Genomic DNA, 13,360 nt, shown 5'->3' with positions numbered 1-13,360 from the left:
AATATTCTCGTCATGCCCACTTTCATGTGGTAAAATATTCTGTTTAAAGTAAGCAGCCGAATGGGAGGGAGGAGGGGTGCCACATGTTAAATTCAAGTCACATCCTCTACGAAAAGAAAATGAAAATAAGCAGCAAAGGATGTTCTGCCTTAATGTCCCACCATCTTTAGCCGTCTTAAAATGACACCTTAAAGGACACCTAGGATCTTCTTCATGGAAAATTAAATGTGTTGACCATTAAGATTTTATCAATGCTCCATCAGGGTTGTAAACTGCCCTTCATTTATTCTCAGCCAGTCAGGCCCAATCAGGACTGGCTAGAGGTTTAGTTTTCCAGAGGGCACCCTTGGTGGTCTTTAAGTCTGTAAAGAAAAACTAATTATAAAACCGGAAAATAAAGCAAAAAGTATAGCACTGAAGGAAAAAAATGTAAATGAATTGGGCTGATTTGATAATGCCAACCACCACAGCGTGCAATAGGCCACAGACTGACGGGGGAGGGTCTGGGTGATGAGGGGGACCCTGGGATCCAGAGCGTCTTACCATCAGTGGCGCTGCTGGCAACAATCGAGCCCGTCTCTGCCATCCCCGTTTCACAAGAAATTTGACGCATAATAATCGCGTTTATGAAGTTGGCCGCAGTCATGGTGGTCTTACCGAGTGCTCGGAGCTCTTGTTCCTGAATGGACATCGGTTTGTTTTGAGTCTTTTCCCTACTAGGTGTACCGCTTTCTCCACGGCCAGGCTGGTTATCCGACTGGGGAGGCAGCAGGTGCTGGGGCCGGCCTGAGACCGAGGGATAGGAACCTGGGTACATTACTCCTGGGCTGGGGCAGGACAGCTTGGGGTCAGATTTACTGGAGGGCCCGTGCTGATCCTGCACGTGTTTGGGTAGACCGCTCCTGTTTTTGCCTCCGTCGCGACTCTGCTCTTTGGCTACACTTGAGTCCATGGCAGGTGGGTAGGCCTCAGGGGGCACACCTGTCCTCTGGAGGTGGCCAGGGTAACCTTGGTAGCGGGACGACCCTGAGGACATGGACCTGGCAGGCCAAATAAAACATGCTTAGTAAACAAGACAATCCAAATGTTCTCCTGTGAGAAATGAGCTCAGGGAAATATACCTGTTGTGCAAAAAACGGGACTAAAATGCAGCTTACCGAAACACAGAGTCGCTGACAGAAAGACTCTTGCCTCCAGTGTTGTGCAGGACACTTGGCCTCTGCTGCACGTTCTCCTGGGTGCGAGGGGACACTGGGGAGTGCTGGTGGCTATATGGCTGGGAGGAAGGTCGCACACTGCTGCTGCTACTGCTCGCCAAGCTGTGTTCTGTACCTGAGAGGCACAAACGCATCCAGTTAATTTCACAAGAGCATTACTCTTTCCTCAAACTACATTTGTGCTGTCAGTATGCTACTTTTAAGAATTTCTCTGTACCTGGTCGCCAGATGGGGGCGTGCTCCACGTTTCCAAGAGAGCCACCCTTCTCTCTGTCACGCTCTCTATCTCTGTCTCTCTCCCTGTCCCGGTCCCTTTCTCTCTCCCGATCCCTCTCCCGCTCCCTTTCCCGATCTCTCTCTCTGTCACGTTCACGCTCCCTCTCTCTCTCCCGCTCTCTGTCTCTTTCCCGGTCCCTCTCCCTCTCTCTGTCACGTTCGCGGTCTCTTTCACGCTCGCGCTCTGAGGATGCACCTTGCATCTTGTTCATGTGCGAGGACCCAACTGTGCAGAAAGTAAAAAAGAAAAGATTATAAAAACAATAAGACATACATACATATTTCATCTGTATGTGACTTTGCTTGTGTGAACTAAATTGTACCAGGTGAGATGGGGGAGGTGTTGTAAGGCCTGCCAGGGAAGGTGGTGCTTCCCCCGGGGATGTAGGTGATGCGATCCATTGGGGAGCCAGCTGCCCCTGCAGAGGGAGGGACCAGGACAGGTAAGTGTGGCACCTGAGAAAGATCGATGATCCCTAGGGGAAAGAAACGAGGGAAGGGTGAAGAAAACCCCGATCGCTAGTCCAGATGTGTTTTGGTTTAAAGGATAACAGGTAAATAAAGTTTAACACTGAGTTCTCATACTGATCTACATCAATAACTGCTGTTGATGTATTTGATGTTTTGCCAATATAAAAAGGAAAATGACAGTGATGACAACCAACCATGACATTATTCATAATGTTTCCTCCTCCAGCAGCTTCTAATTACCTTTAACTTACTGCTGCTTGATGCAACACACCAGTTGATTGCTTACAACTTGTGTTTGCCAGACAAATATCTCCAAAGCTTGGCATGCAACATGGAGCTTAAGATTTAAAAAAATCAGATCAAAAATGAAAATGCAATACAGAAATCCTTGTGGATTCTTTATCTTTAGCTTGCAGTGCGAGCTACAAGGTTAAGTAGGCCATGAATGTTTCAGTTTAGAGTTTATTCTATTACTGAATGATTCAGAAAACATAACCTAGCTGTTGTTTAGTAATTGAAGGAGCTCTCAACAAGCTCCATCTGTAGGTATCGCTCAGAGCTTACGGTTGTTCTGTCGAAAATAGCCTTTGCCTTACCACGTGGGGCTGCAGAGTAGGGCAGAGGCAGGGGTTGGTCACGTGGAGTAAGGCCCCTCAGCAGGTCCGAGCGCTGGGCGGCCATGGCAGCAGCTGCAGGCCACTGGTGCATCTGCTGGGAGGTGATGTAGTCGTTGAGCAGCGTCTGGCGGTTTTCCAGGGCCGCAGTATCAGGAAAGCCACGGATGAGGTAGGGGTAGGGATGAGGGTACGCCGGGTTGGGCGCTAGGTGGCGAGGCAAGTAGTAGGCTGCTTTGTATGAAGAGGAAGAAACTTCTGTCAGGAAATGCCTGTCATTGATATCAGGCTACATCACAAATCAAAATGATGGCAGGCCACACAGATGTTTCCAGTCCCCCTCCTCTTTTTTGATAGGGTTAGGGATAGGGACAACTGCACTTTAACTGCCCCAACAAAACCGGTCTCAATGCCTTTATGATAAATATAAGAGCAAATTCACATAAATCCCAGCATAGCTTAAGCTAACCTCAATTTCACAGAGGTCTGAACAGGTCAAAACAACTGGAATCGCCTGAGAGGGAACGTGTTCTGATAATTCTTTTGGTAATTGAACTCGACCGTGGCTATACCTGGGTCAATGGGGATGCCACGGGGCAGCGCCGCAGGATCGAAGGCTATGGGGATTTGACGATACACGTCTGCAGCCCCGAGACCCTGCAGCAGACGCTCATAGGTCTGCTGATCTGGAACACCTGGGAGTGGTGATTTGGTGGCACTCATTTCCCTGGGGGTCGGTGTGGCTTTGCGCTCCTGAGGCGGATTCTTACTGGAACCTGGAGTAAAAACAACAAGGAAACAAAAGGGGTTCAAATACATTGGTAGGGTTACGGTTAAATGATCTTCTTTTAACGTATCTTAGCTGTCTTGATTGTCTTAGATTTACCCACCATCATGCTGCCTTTGGCTTGCCTCCCTGGACAGAGGGGAGCCACGGTGCGAAGGCCCAGGGTAAGGGTTCCTTAAGGCGCTTTTGTCCTCGTAGCCAACTGGACTATGATGGGCCTTGCCTCCCTGCTCTGGCCCCAGTGTAAGGGGAGAAGAGCGAGCGATAGGGCTTGCCGTACTGACCACTGCGCTGGGGCGCCCTTTCGGTGCCTCTTCGTATCGGCCCCTCTCAGCACGCATGTCCATGTGGGAGGGTGCATTGTGGTAGGAACGTGGTGCGCTGGCTATGATTGAGAGGACATCGTGACGTTTCCCTGAACCAGCTGCCTCCTGCTTCATGGGTGTTCCCTGAATGCCCTCCTTGGCTGTCTGTCTGAGCTCCTCCCTGGGAATGAGGTGGATGGAGCGACCACCCTCCTTTACCGTAGGCACCATGGCCTCTCTGCCCTTCATTGGGTCTGAAAGTGAACTGGGACCGCGGGGTGGGGAGCCCTCTCTCTTCATCTGCTTAGCCTCCCTCCTCAGGTAGCCATCCTGAGGGTCCAGATGACGAGGTATACCTAAAATCACATTAGAATCTTGTCGACCTTATGTTTCTTCAAGCAAAAGTGGGCAGCATGTTTCAATTTTCTTCATAATTTAGAAAGAAGGGAACTGAGAAATAAAGACAGGCAGCAGAAAGAAAAGTCCTGATCGCATTATATCAGCTCAGCCGAACCAGCAGGGGTCCTGAGAGAAGCTTCATCCAATACCATCTCTGGGCAAGATGAGACAAGATGGTTATCTGACTTTACGGCTATCGGATTGATAAATACGAATATCAACATGAAAGTACTCCTGCCAGCGGGTAAGCTGGCACAATCTGTTTCTTGAAAGAAAAAAAAGGAAAGCTATCTTTCGCTGCAGCTCTGCTGAGTGAGCACTGAGAGTACAGTCTGATGAAGTGAGAGCACATCTAGCAAGTACCTTCAGGAAAAACACATAATGCAACCAGAGACTACAGACGACATTAAAAAGCATTATCTTGCAAGCACTTTCAGCTCAAAGAATTAATCTGCTGTAACATCTTTAAGACCTCTCTCAGTCCTATTGTGTCGCTTTGATCTGCTATGAATATAACCATGCATACTTCACCCCCTAAACTGTGGTTGGTAAAATAGAGTCAGTCTGTTTCTTTTCTCCCGTCATCAAAAAACACAGTGCATTTAGACTCTTCTTTAATGTACATTTAGCCAGAGGAGATTAGATTTAGACATAAATGATGATGTTAAGGTTTTTAATAGAAACACAGCACAGTTGGAAAAAACCTGTGCCCCAGTAGAAGGGAATGGGAATTAGATTTGCGATGAATACAATTAGAAAAAGAACAGAAAATCATGTGCTTGTGTTTTGTATTGAGGCGTCATCCTACCTTGAGAGATGGAGCCACGGATGTGATGAGCATCCTTGTAAGGTGTGTGGTGGGGACTGTCCCTATCATGAGGCATGGCTCGAACAATCAGACCTGAGGTATGAAGAGAGGAGTAGTGACATGTAAGACTAAATGATTTCATCAAAAATGAGAGAGCTGCATGTAATTAAACGAGGGTGAGACATGATTTTATGCAGTAGCCTTTTATGGAAGTGACAGGTTCGCTTACCTTCACAGTTGGCAGCAGACAGTGAATCCCTCATAGGCAGTCCTCTAGAGATGCCTCCCTCCATTATGTCATAAGGACGCTTGAGGCCCATGATTTCCCCAGACTGCCCGGGGCCTCGGCCCTCATCTTTAGGGGTCTGTGAAGGTGGGCCTGCAAATGACGGATGTCACAATATATAGGTAAACAATAAGAAATCCGAATTCAGGCCCGTTTCGATCAACTGGTTGGGCGTGACAAAGCTACAGCTGAGTTTTATCAGAAGTTGGTGGTTTAGGCTATGCATGGCAGAAGAAACAAAACAAGTCACCTTGACCATCTAACCAAAGTGAAAACTAATGGGAGAGAGGTTTATTATCAAAGGAGAGGCCAACAGCGGATACGGCAGTCTTGGGAGTTAAATATTTGCTACTTCATAATTCATCAACTTTTTCTTGAGACTTTTACTTCAAAATGCAGTAAAAAGTGAAAGGACAAATGGTTAATGAGACGTAAAAATTTGCATTAAGACTTCAGATGCAGTATTTAATTCGCAGTTCTAACCCAATGGAAGCCATAGAATTTGTTGAGCTTGTGCCTAATCTGACTTAAAATCAAAGTAATTGTTGTCCTTGGCATAAAATACACCGCAGCGCTGTTGATGTACTTACGGTCGTATGTGAGAATGTGCCCACTGATGCCCTCGTAGAGCACATGGCCTTTAGACAGTGCCTCATCACGTTCCCTCTCAGCTCGGCTGGCGCTGTCCTCTGTGATCAGACGGGTTATGGTTCCCTTATACAGCACATCAGCCGGTGTCCCCTGTGGCAAAGAGATGCCAAAGTTTATATGACAAATTGTAGCGTATAGGAGATGGCCTTGACAATCAGTAGACAACATTTACAGGCCATTTACAAAGTCCCATGAAATCAAATCTCATTCTCAGCAAAAACAGGGTAATGTAGCACTTCTAACAGGTTTGTACAATGCACTCAAACAAGTCAGCCTCAGGAAATTGAACTCTAGGAGGGAAACTATAAAATTCAGTGACAGCAACAAACAACAATATCAAAGAGATTACACTAAATGGTCAATTCTGTTGTATAGCCTTTATTAGGGTTAAGCACTATCATGTAATGAATAGACATTACAAAGCCCACAACGAATGCTATATAGTAGCTATTAATTAATGTTTGTTATAAAGACATAAAATTAGTTCAGAAAACACCTTTGGAGGGCTTTTAAACTGAACCTATTAAGCTTTTCCTTATTTTCTGTCATATATATAATATAATATAATGCCAAAGTGTTAAATAATGTATGTTAAAGTTATCGCTGAGTAGAAACCTCAGACTTTCTGAACACTCCTTTCCAACATTTATTTCTACTGCATGCTCCAGGCACGTCACTACAGTAGCTACATGCTAACGCCAGGGAAATCTGTAATCTTGGTTGCCAATGTTGTTAATTTCTCCCTAATTTTGGATCACACTCCTACAGGAACATCGTTTTTGGTCTAGAAGCTTTATTTTGTGACTTTTAACGGCAGGTGGTGCTGCTACAGTGCCTTTATAGTCATGTCCCAACTGCATGACAGAAGAGCACAGATGCAGAGGACACTGAAATGCTGACCAATCAGAGCAGACTGGGCTTTTTCACGGAGGTAGTGCTTAAAGAGACAGGCGCTACAACAGCCCGTGTCAGACAGACTGGGAATAGAGGTGCAGCAGCCATGGCAAGTGTGAGGAAAAACTCTTTTTTTTTTTTTTTTTTTTTTCTTTTTTTACATTAAAGCATGTGAACATGTTCTTATAGAAACTCAAACATGATCCTGATAATAAGCACAACATGTCCCCTTTAATGAGCCACAGTGCAAATCTTTGTTTTTCTTTCCAGGATTGTTGACTTGGATGTAACTGGAGCAAACTGTAATGCATCTTGTGATTCAAAACTTGTATTCTGTTTCTTGAATTGTTTGTGCCCCAGAAAGAGAGCTTGTTCCACTAATGGCAGATAACAGCGATCCAAATAAATATAAAAATAAACAAACAAAACAAACACAGCTGTGAAATACAAAGTAGTACTCTCTGAAGAAGCGGAGGTGCAACAATAGATGACAGCAGGCTTTGATAAAACCTTGAGTCACATCACTCGTACCCCGAGAATGAGTCATATTTCGACACTGTTTCAGAGCGGGGGTGGGTGGTTGAGTAGGAGACGCAGTAGTGCCTGAGATCACATTTCATGTCTATTGGTTGCAGGTTTTCCAAGAAGAGACTGCTATAGGTTGGAGGCCAGATTAGTCGGGTTCTGTGTAAGGGGGGGGATTATGTTAACAGGATCACATGGCATTGACTGAAGTAGCCCTCGTCTTCGTCATTAGAGAGTGTAACATTTCCATATCTGGGTGCTGATCTAGCTTCAAGCTAAACAAACAAATGAGCTGTCCCACTACAACAGCACTGATTATCCTTCATTGCTGTCTCCCTACTAATCCATCATGGCGGATAAGAGCCCCGTCAGCGCTCGTTTTCTCTTGTACGCCAGTTGGATGCGATATTATAGTGAGCATATCAATGACTGGGTTTAGCCCGAGTATAGAGTAAATAGATAAATAAAAGAGGGAACAGACGCGGTACAGTGTGTACCTGTTGCTACGGTGACAGGGCCACTCAGAGCTGCGGTTATGTCACAGCAGCAGGGAAATCCAGCAGCCACAGCATTTGGTCTGCCTCATGACGTCTAAACAGATCTGCTGCTCTCTCTTTCATCATAAGTACACAAATCAAAGCCCAGTTACACAAGGCTGCCAGTTTGATGGCTTTAAATGGGCCAAATGACAGAATCGATTTGGTCCACTAGTAGTGTTGTTCATTAAAAAAAGGAAAGGGGTAATGAAAAATTCCAAATGTGGATCAACTGTGTGGAAGCCATATTAGCTGCCACTATCATGAACCTTTACACAGAACCAGTTTCAGTTCACTATTACATCCGTCAGCCTCAAAACAAAATACATAAACCTGCCACTCCTGCACGGGGATCTGAGGGGAAACACTGAGCCAAATATCTTATTATATATTATGTATATTATTACTTATATATTGAGTTTCTCCTAGATAAAGGCTCATTTATAGTGGATCATTTTTAAATTGACTTATTAAATCAATTCCAGAGGTTGTTCAGAGGTTCTTCAAATAAAGAGGAAGAGAGCTGTTTGCCAGTTATCTGTCGTAATGCACTACTAGAATTTGAACGCTGTCAGCAGAATACTCATAACGTGCTTACATCAGGATTGCCACACCCGACACAGCGATAACAAACTGCACATAGGGGACATTCTTTTACAGCGAGAGTAAAAACATAGTGGTAGGGGCTTATCTTCATATTATGTCAGTTTTCCATCAGAAACGATGATGATCTAGACTCACAGTACTTTGCTGGTCTGAGCTCACCTGAGTAATGGAGCCCCCTCGGTAGGAGACTGAGGAATCTGGGTGCATTCTGGTCCCTGGGATGCCCTTAGTGATGCTACCCCCCTGAACAGCTGGAATAGAACCTGTGAAGATGGTAAGAAAGAAAAACAGTATTAAGAGTAGTTGAAGTTTATTAGGAATTGAGATTGCAAAAATTATTAGTTTTTTTTATAGTTATACAAGGTCGACCAAGAAGTATTTGAGCATGGCTTCAGGTTGTTATATGTTAAATATATTTACACAGTATTATTTACAATTCTAATTTACAGTCATAACCCTGTTTCAACTGAAGAGTGAATGCATGGCTTTATTAAAGGCATACTATGCAGGAATCCTCACTTACTGTTAGTAATCAACATTGAACTGAAGAGTGAATGCATGGCTTTATTAAAGGCATACTATGCAGGAATCCTCACTTACTGTTAGTAATCAACATTGAAATTTACTCTTCAGTTTACAAGCAGCAAATGCTGCATTGTATACTGTTGGGAAAACTGTCTTGAGGCACCACTGGCAGTAATTACAGCTTTGAATCATGATGACATTGTATCTATTAGCTTGGTACTCGGGGATCTGGGCAGTTTGTCCCCTTCTTCACATCCTCTTGAGCTTTGTCAGATTAGATGTGCTTCAGTGAATTCAACTCCCGACCGATTTTTTAATTGAGATTTATGTTTAGCCCAGGCCACTCAAGCGCATTTGGAGACTTGTCCCAAAGTCACTCCAGTGTGGTCCTTGCTGTGTGCCTCAGGTCACTGTCATGCTGAGGAGGTTAATCTTTTCAGCATGACAGTGCTGAAGGAAACATGTGGGAAAACTCATGATTTGACTTTGTTATTCCAGGGTGTATGGCATCTTTATTGATGGCAAAAATGTAATCAGTTTAAAATAAATATGTGATGCAATAAAACCTGGAGAAAATTTGTGTTTCTGAGATGCAATGATATGCACTACACAGGACAGGGAAAGATAAAGAAACAAAGCACCAATACCAGTTTACTGTTCTTGGAAATCAATTAAAAGAGAAGACAAGGTGAGCCACTTACCACGTCCAGCAGAACCATCATGAGGGGAGCCTTGGGTTGACATGTTGTCTGCCTGAGAGGACGAGCTCCGAGGGGACAACTGCTCCTGCTTTATCACGGGGAAAGGACCTCCTGTATCATAAACAAGGGTTTGGGTGAGAGGCAGTAATTAGGACAACATGTCTATGGTGATGCATCACAAGTAGATGGCAACTTACAGGAAAGAAAATATAAGTGCACCAGTCCCTGCACACAATTTTACTCACCCACTTTCCTCTGATCCATCCATGACAACCCCATCTGTGTGGGGGTCATCTTCCCGTGGTCCAACCCATGAGCTGGGCTGTGCAACTGCACTGGGGTGCCCTGATCAAACAAGTATTTGGTCATAATGGTGATAATATAATATATATATTTATACACAGTGCCATTGCTGTAGCGTAGAAATACGCTTTTCAGATTTATTTTTTTTATCCATTATAACCACATTTTATGCAGCAACTGTGCTACCAAAATCATACAAAAATAATAATAATTTTCAATTCTGTGGTTTCTGTGAGCCAACTATGACTAAGTAAAAGCTCCAGGTTATACCTGTGTGATGGAGCCTCCTGGCTTGGTGGAGGAAATGAGCGGTGGAGGCTCTGGCATTGTGAGGGGCCTCACTGCTGCCAGCCTCCCACTGTCCTGTGGCAGATTAGGGAGGGAGGGGTGGCCTGTTTGCTGGAACGCTGGAAAACAGGAGAGATTATGAGATTGAGATTTGACTATTTGAGTTTTGGCAGAGGGGGAAGTGGAGATTTGGTTTATAGTTAATACAAGATACAATACATATAACAACCAAGGCTTGTTAAGTATATACATGCCGGGCAGGACAGAGAAGAGGACTCACAGTTGAAGTGGAGAAGGTGTTGGTCGTGACTGATCTTGGCCATGTCTCGTGGGGACATGGGGTAGGGGGAGAGAACTGGTCGACCCAAGTTTGATGATCTCAAGTCATCAGGGCCCAGTGTCTGCTTCTTGGCTTCACCGTGCGGAGAGAAAGACCGGGACTTTTCTGCAAGCAAAACACAGAGAGTGAGGACCGAAGCACAGCACTCAGCTAGACCTCCACTAATCCTGACCTTCAGCCGCAGCTCACTGCTGTCAACAACATCAACACCAATGTCATTGTTGTCTTTGAAAACATAAAACCCCTCACGCCACCTCCCAGCCAGGGTGATATCACCACTGAATTAATACGCCAAAATACACAAGCCTCTGCTAATATTTACTGTAAAGTACACACTAGGGGTGGGCGATCATTTAAATAGGTCCGATATACTCAACTATCATTAGGGATTAGGCTGAAGACCACAAAGTTCTATCGAAATTTTACATTAAAACTCGGCCAGGATATTTGCTTTCCTTTTCTCAAAATAGATCAATCATACCAGCAGTTAAATGTGCAATTCCTGAATTGAATCCTGAAAAAAATAACATTGGGTCTATCTTGTGGTTCAGTTTCAGAAGAGCAGTACCACAAATTGGTCCTATCACTTAAAACACCACCCGGTGCCATCAAGCCAACCTCCACTACGAAAAAGACGGTCAGACTAGCCCCCACATTGTTTTGCGGTACGTGTATCGATAGGCATTATGGTAAGAAAGTGTTAGAACTGATTAGAAAATAAAAGCAACTTTCCAGTAAACAGGATTCACATTCATTCAATAAGTCAGTCTGTCAATAATAAATCAAAAATCAATCAACAGATATTACATAATACGATGTATGGAATAATTTTAAAACCTATGGCCTACAAACTGTAGTGATTGTGTGACTAATTAGCCAAATTTAAAAATAACGAATACATTTCTGAAGACTAATCGGACTTCAAAAACACAATACACCACATCAAAGTGTCATTCAGACACAATCAGGTCTGAAGTCCACTAGAACAGTCATACTGCATGATCACGCCCATCAAAGGGTTAAATCAAACAGTTATGTTATAGTAAATATCCAAATATTTCGTATATGACGGCATAGCCCAAAAGAGATTATTTATGAGCCATATCGCCCAGCCCTAGTACACACAGTAAAATCCAACAGAGGAGGTGATCACCCTGCAGTGTGGTTAAGGTGTAATTAAAGAGGGAATGGTGTGGCAAGGGTTAAACCTACTTAATCCCTGCAGGAGGGTCAGTAACCACCTCTCGTTTCCTTCCAGCTCTGAAGGGACACAAACACACCACAGATCATCGCATCCTCACAGATTTCTCTCTCACACAAAAACATGCACTAACTACATAAACACTTTAGCACTATTACGACATGGCGTGACCTTTTTTTATGTAGCTTGTAAATATTTCTACACCTGCTTCTGTGTCAGGCACGGTATAATGAGCTTTTTAAGCCTTTTTCTTTCCTAAAAATGCATGAAAAAGTGGTTGCTGTGAGTTAGAGTTCACAGCTGCTGTGCCCAGTTGGTTATAAAAGACCTGTCTTTGTCTGGACTGTTGCTAAAAATCTTACACTGTGCTCTCACAGATTCACATTCCACAAGCTCACAGTAAGTGCACTGAACTAGACTATATTCCCTTCTGGGTCAATAGCAATACCAGATCATTTATCAGTTCTCTCTCCATGAGTGTCCCAGAAACACTTGAATACCCTAAACACCAGAGAACACACACTCAAGGTTAGAGCACGTAGCAAGGACCAACTAAGTAAAACTAGATCAAATGCTACTAAAACTGCATAATATGCGACACTGTCATTAACCTCCTTTTTAACATTTCATGATTCATTATTAACTCATTGCGCAGATTTTCTTCATGATTCCATATATTCTTCATTTTAAAACTGACAACTTTAGCAATGCTACACACATGCATACAGCCACAGCAGAGTGATATTAGGGATCATACAAAAGAAAAATAAGGCATGGGAAAAAGAAAATGCTGGATATTGAGAGAGGGGTTCCTATATTTGTAACTTTAGCATCTTACATCCTGTACTTCTTTAAAAACGAACTGACTGGTGAAGCTCTGATGTGACTTAACAGATTTATCAGCTACTTGAGTGTATAAGAAACAAAAGGTAGCTTTCTTTGTCATGATGGAGTTGTGCGTACCATCCTTGTCACCAGCGGAGGGGCTGCGCGGGCGCATACGAGGACTGCTGCTGCGATGAGTCTCCCTTTCTCGGTCTGCCTGCAAGCTGTAAGGCTGCTGTTTGCCTGGCTGGCCTGAAAGCTGCTGCTGCTGCATTTTGACCTCCTGAGAGGACTCCCCGTGAGCCATTGTGATCTGTTGCTGGTACAATGCCAGGGCATGTGGGGGAAGAACTGCCTTGCCACCTCCGCTTCGCTGACTGCCTTGCATGGAAGCTTCTGGCATCTACACACAGGATGGGACAAGAAGAAAAAAGTTACAATCACACCACATGCATAACACAAAGCCCACACCTACTTGGCATTTGACATATGGCTAGCCAAATTCAGTATCTGATAAACATGATAGCTAATAAACATCTCTTATTTCTAGGGAAGCTAAAGTTTCCCTGATGCCTGGGGCCTAATTTCTTCTCCACAAAGCAATCTATTCCATCATCTTCCATCTGGCTGGCTTATTTTATACAAATATGACTTAACAATTCCACCTGCTATACTGTTATCTCTATCTATGTAAGCAGAGAGACATGGGTAGCATTGATACCACTGTGATGGAAGACTGTGTGTGTGTATGTAAGAGAGAGAGCTGGGCAAATCAGTTTTCTGTTACAAAAAACTACCTGGG

At 44.0% G+C, this 13,360-nt stretch overlaps 1 protein-coding gene across 7 annotated transcripts in view; it reads right to left on the bottom strand.

Annotated features, from left to right (window-relative positions):
* ncor2 (nuclear receptor corepressor 2) overlaps positions 1–13,360 on the bottom strand; it is a 101,585-nt gene that overhangs the window by 10,361 nt on the left and 77,864 nt on the right. For 4 of the 7 annotated variants that reach the window (XM_059336321.1, XM_059336323.1, XM_059336325.1 and 1 more), the window contains exons 22-38: positions 12,697–12,961; positions 11,745–11,792; positions 10,473–10,637; positions 10,175–10,311; positions 9,847–9,946; positions 9,602–9,712; positions 8,535–8,638; positions 5,754–5,904; positions 5,107–5,256; positions 4,878–4,970; positions 3,469–4,026; positions 3,151–3,354; positions 2,561–2,812; positions 1,817–1,969; positions 1,435–1,719; positions 1,158–1,332; positions 658–1,040 (exon numbers count right to left, since the gene is read on the bottom strand). In XM_059336321.1, the coding sequence (XP_059192304.1) occupies positions 658–1,040; positions 1,158–1,332; positions 1,435–1,719; positions 1,817–1,969; positions 2,561–2,812; positions 3,151–3,354; positions 3,469–4,026; positions 4,878–4,970; positions 5,107–5,256; positions 5,754–5,904; positions 8,535–8,638; positions 9,602–9,712; positions 9,847–9,946; positions 10,175–10,311; positions 10,473–10,637; positions 11,745–11,792; positions 12,697–12,961 (3,334 nt within the window). The remainder of the gene's footprint in view (positions 1–657; positions 1,041–1,157; positions 1,333–1,434; positions 1,720–1,816; positions 1,970–2,560; positions 2,813–3,150; positions 3,355–3,468; positions 4,027–4,877; positions 4,971–5,106; positions 5,257–5,753; positions 5,905–8,534; positions 8,639–9,601; positions 9,713–9,846; positions 9,947–10,174; positions 10,312–10,472; positions 10,638–11,744; positions 11,793–12,696; positions 12,962–13,360) is intronic. The other 3 variants (XM_059336322.1, XM_059336328.1, XM_059336327.1) reach the window with 2 other exon arrangements.

Source organism: Centropristis striata, chromosome 7, assembly GCF_030273125.1.
Source record: "Centropristis striata isolate RG_2023a ecotype Rhode Island chromosome 7, C.striata_1.0, whole genome shotgun sequence".
Lineage (NCBI taxonomy): Eukaryota > Metazoa > Chordata > Actinopteri > Perciformes > Serranidae > Centropristis > Centropristis striata.
Note: the sequence above shows the minus strand (reverse complement) of the source record. Positions and strands in the feature narration are given on the sequence as shown.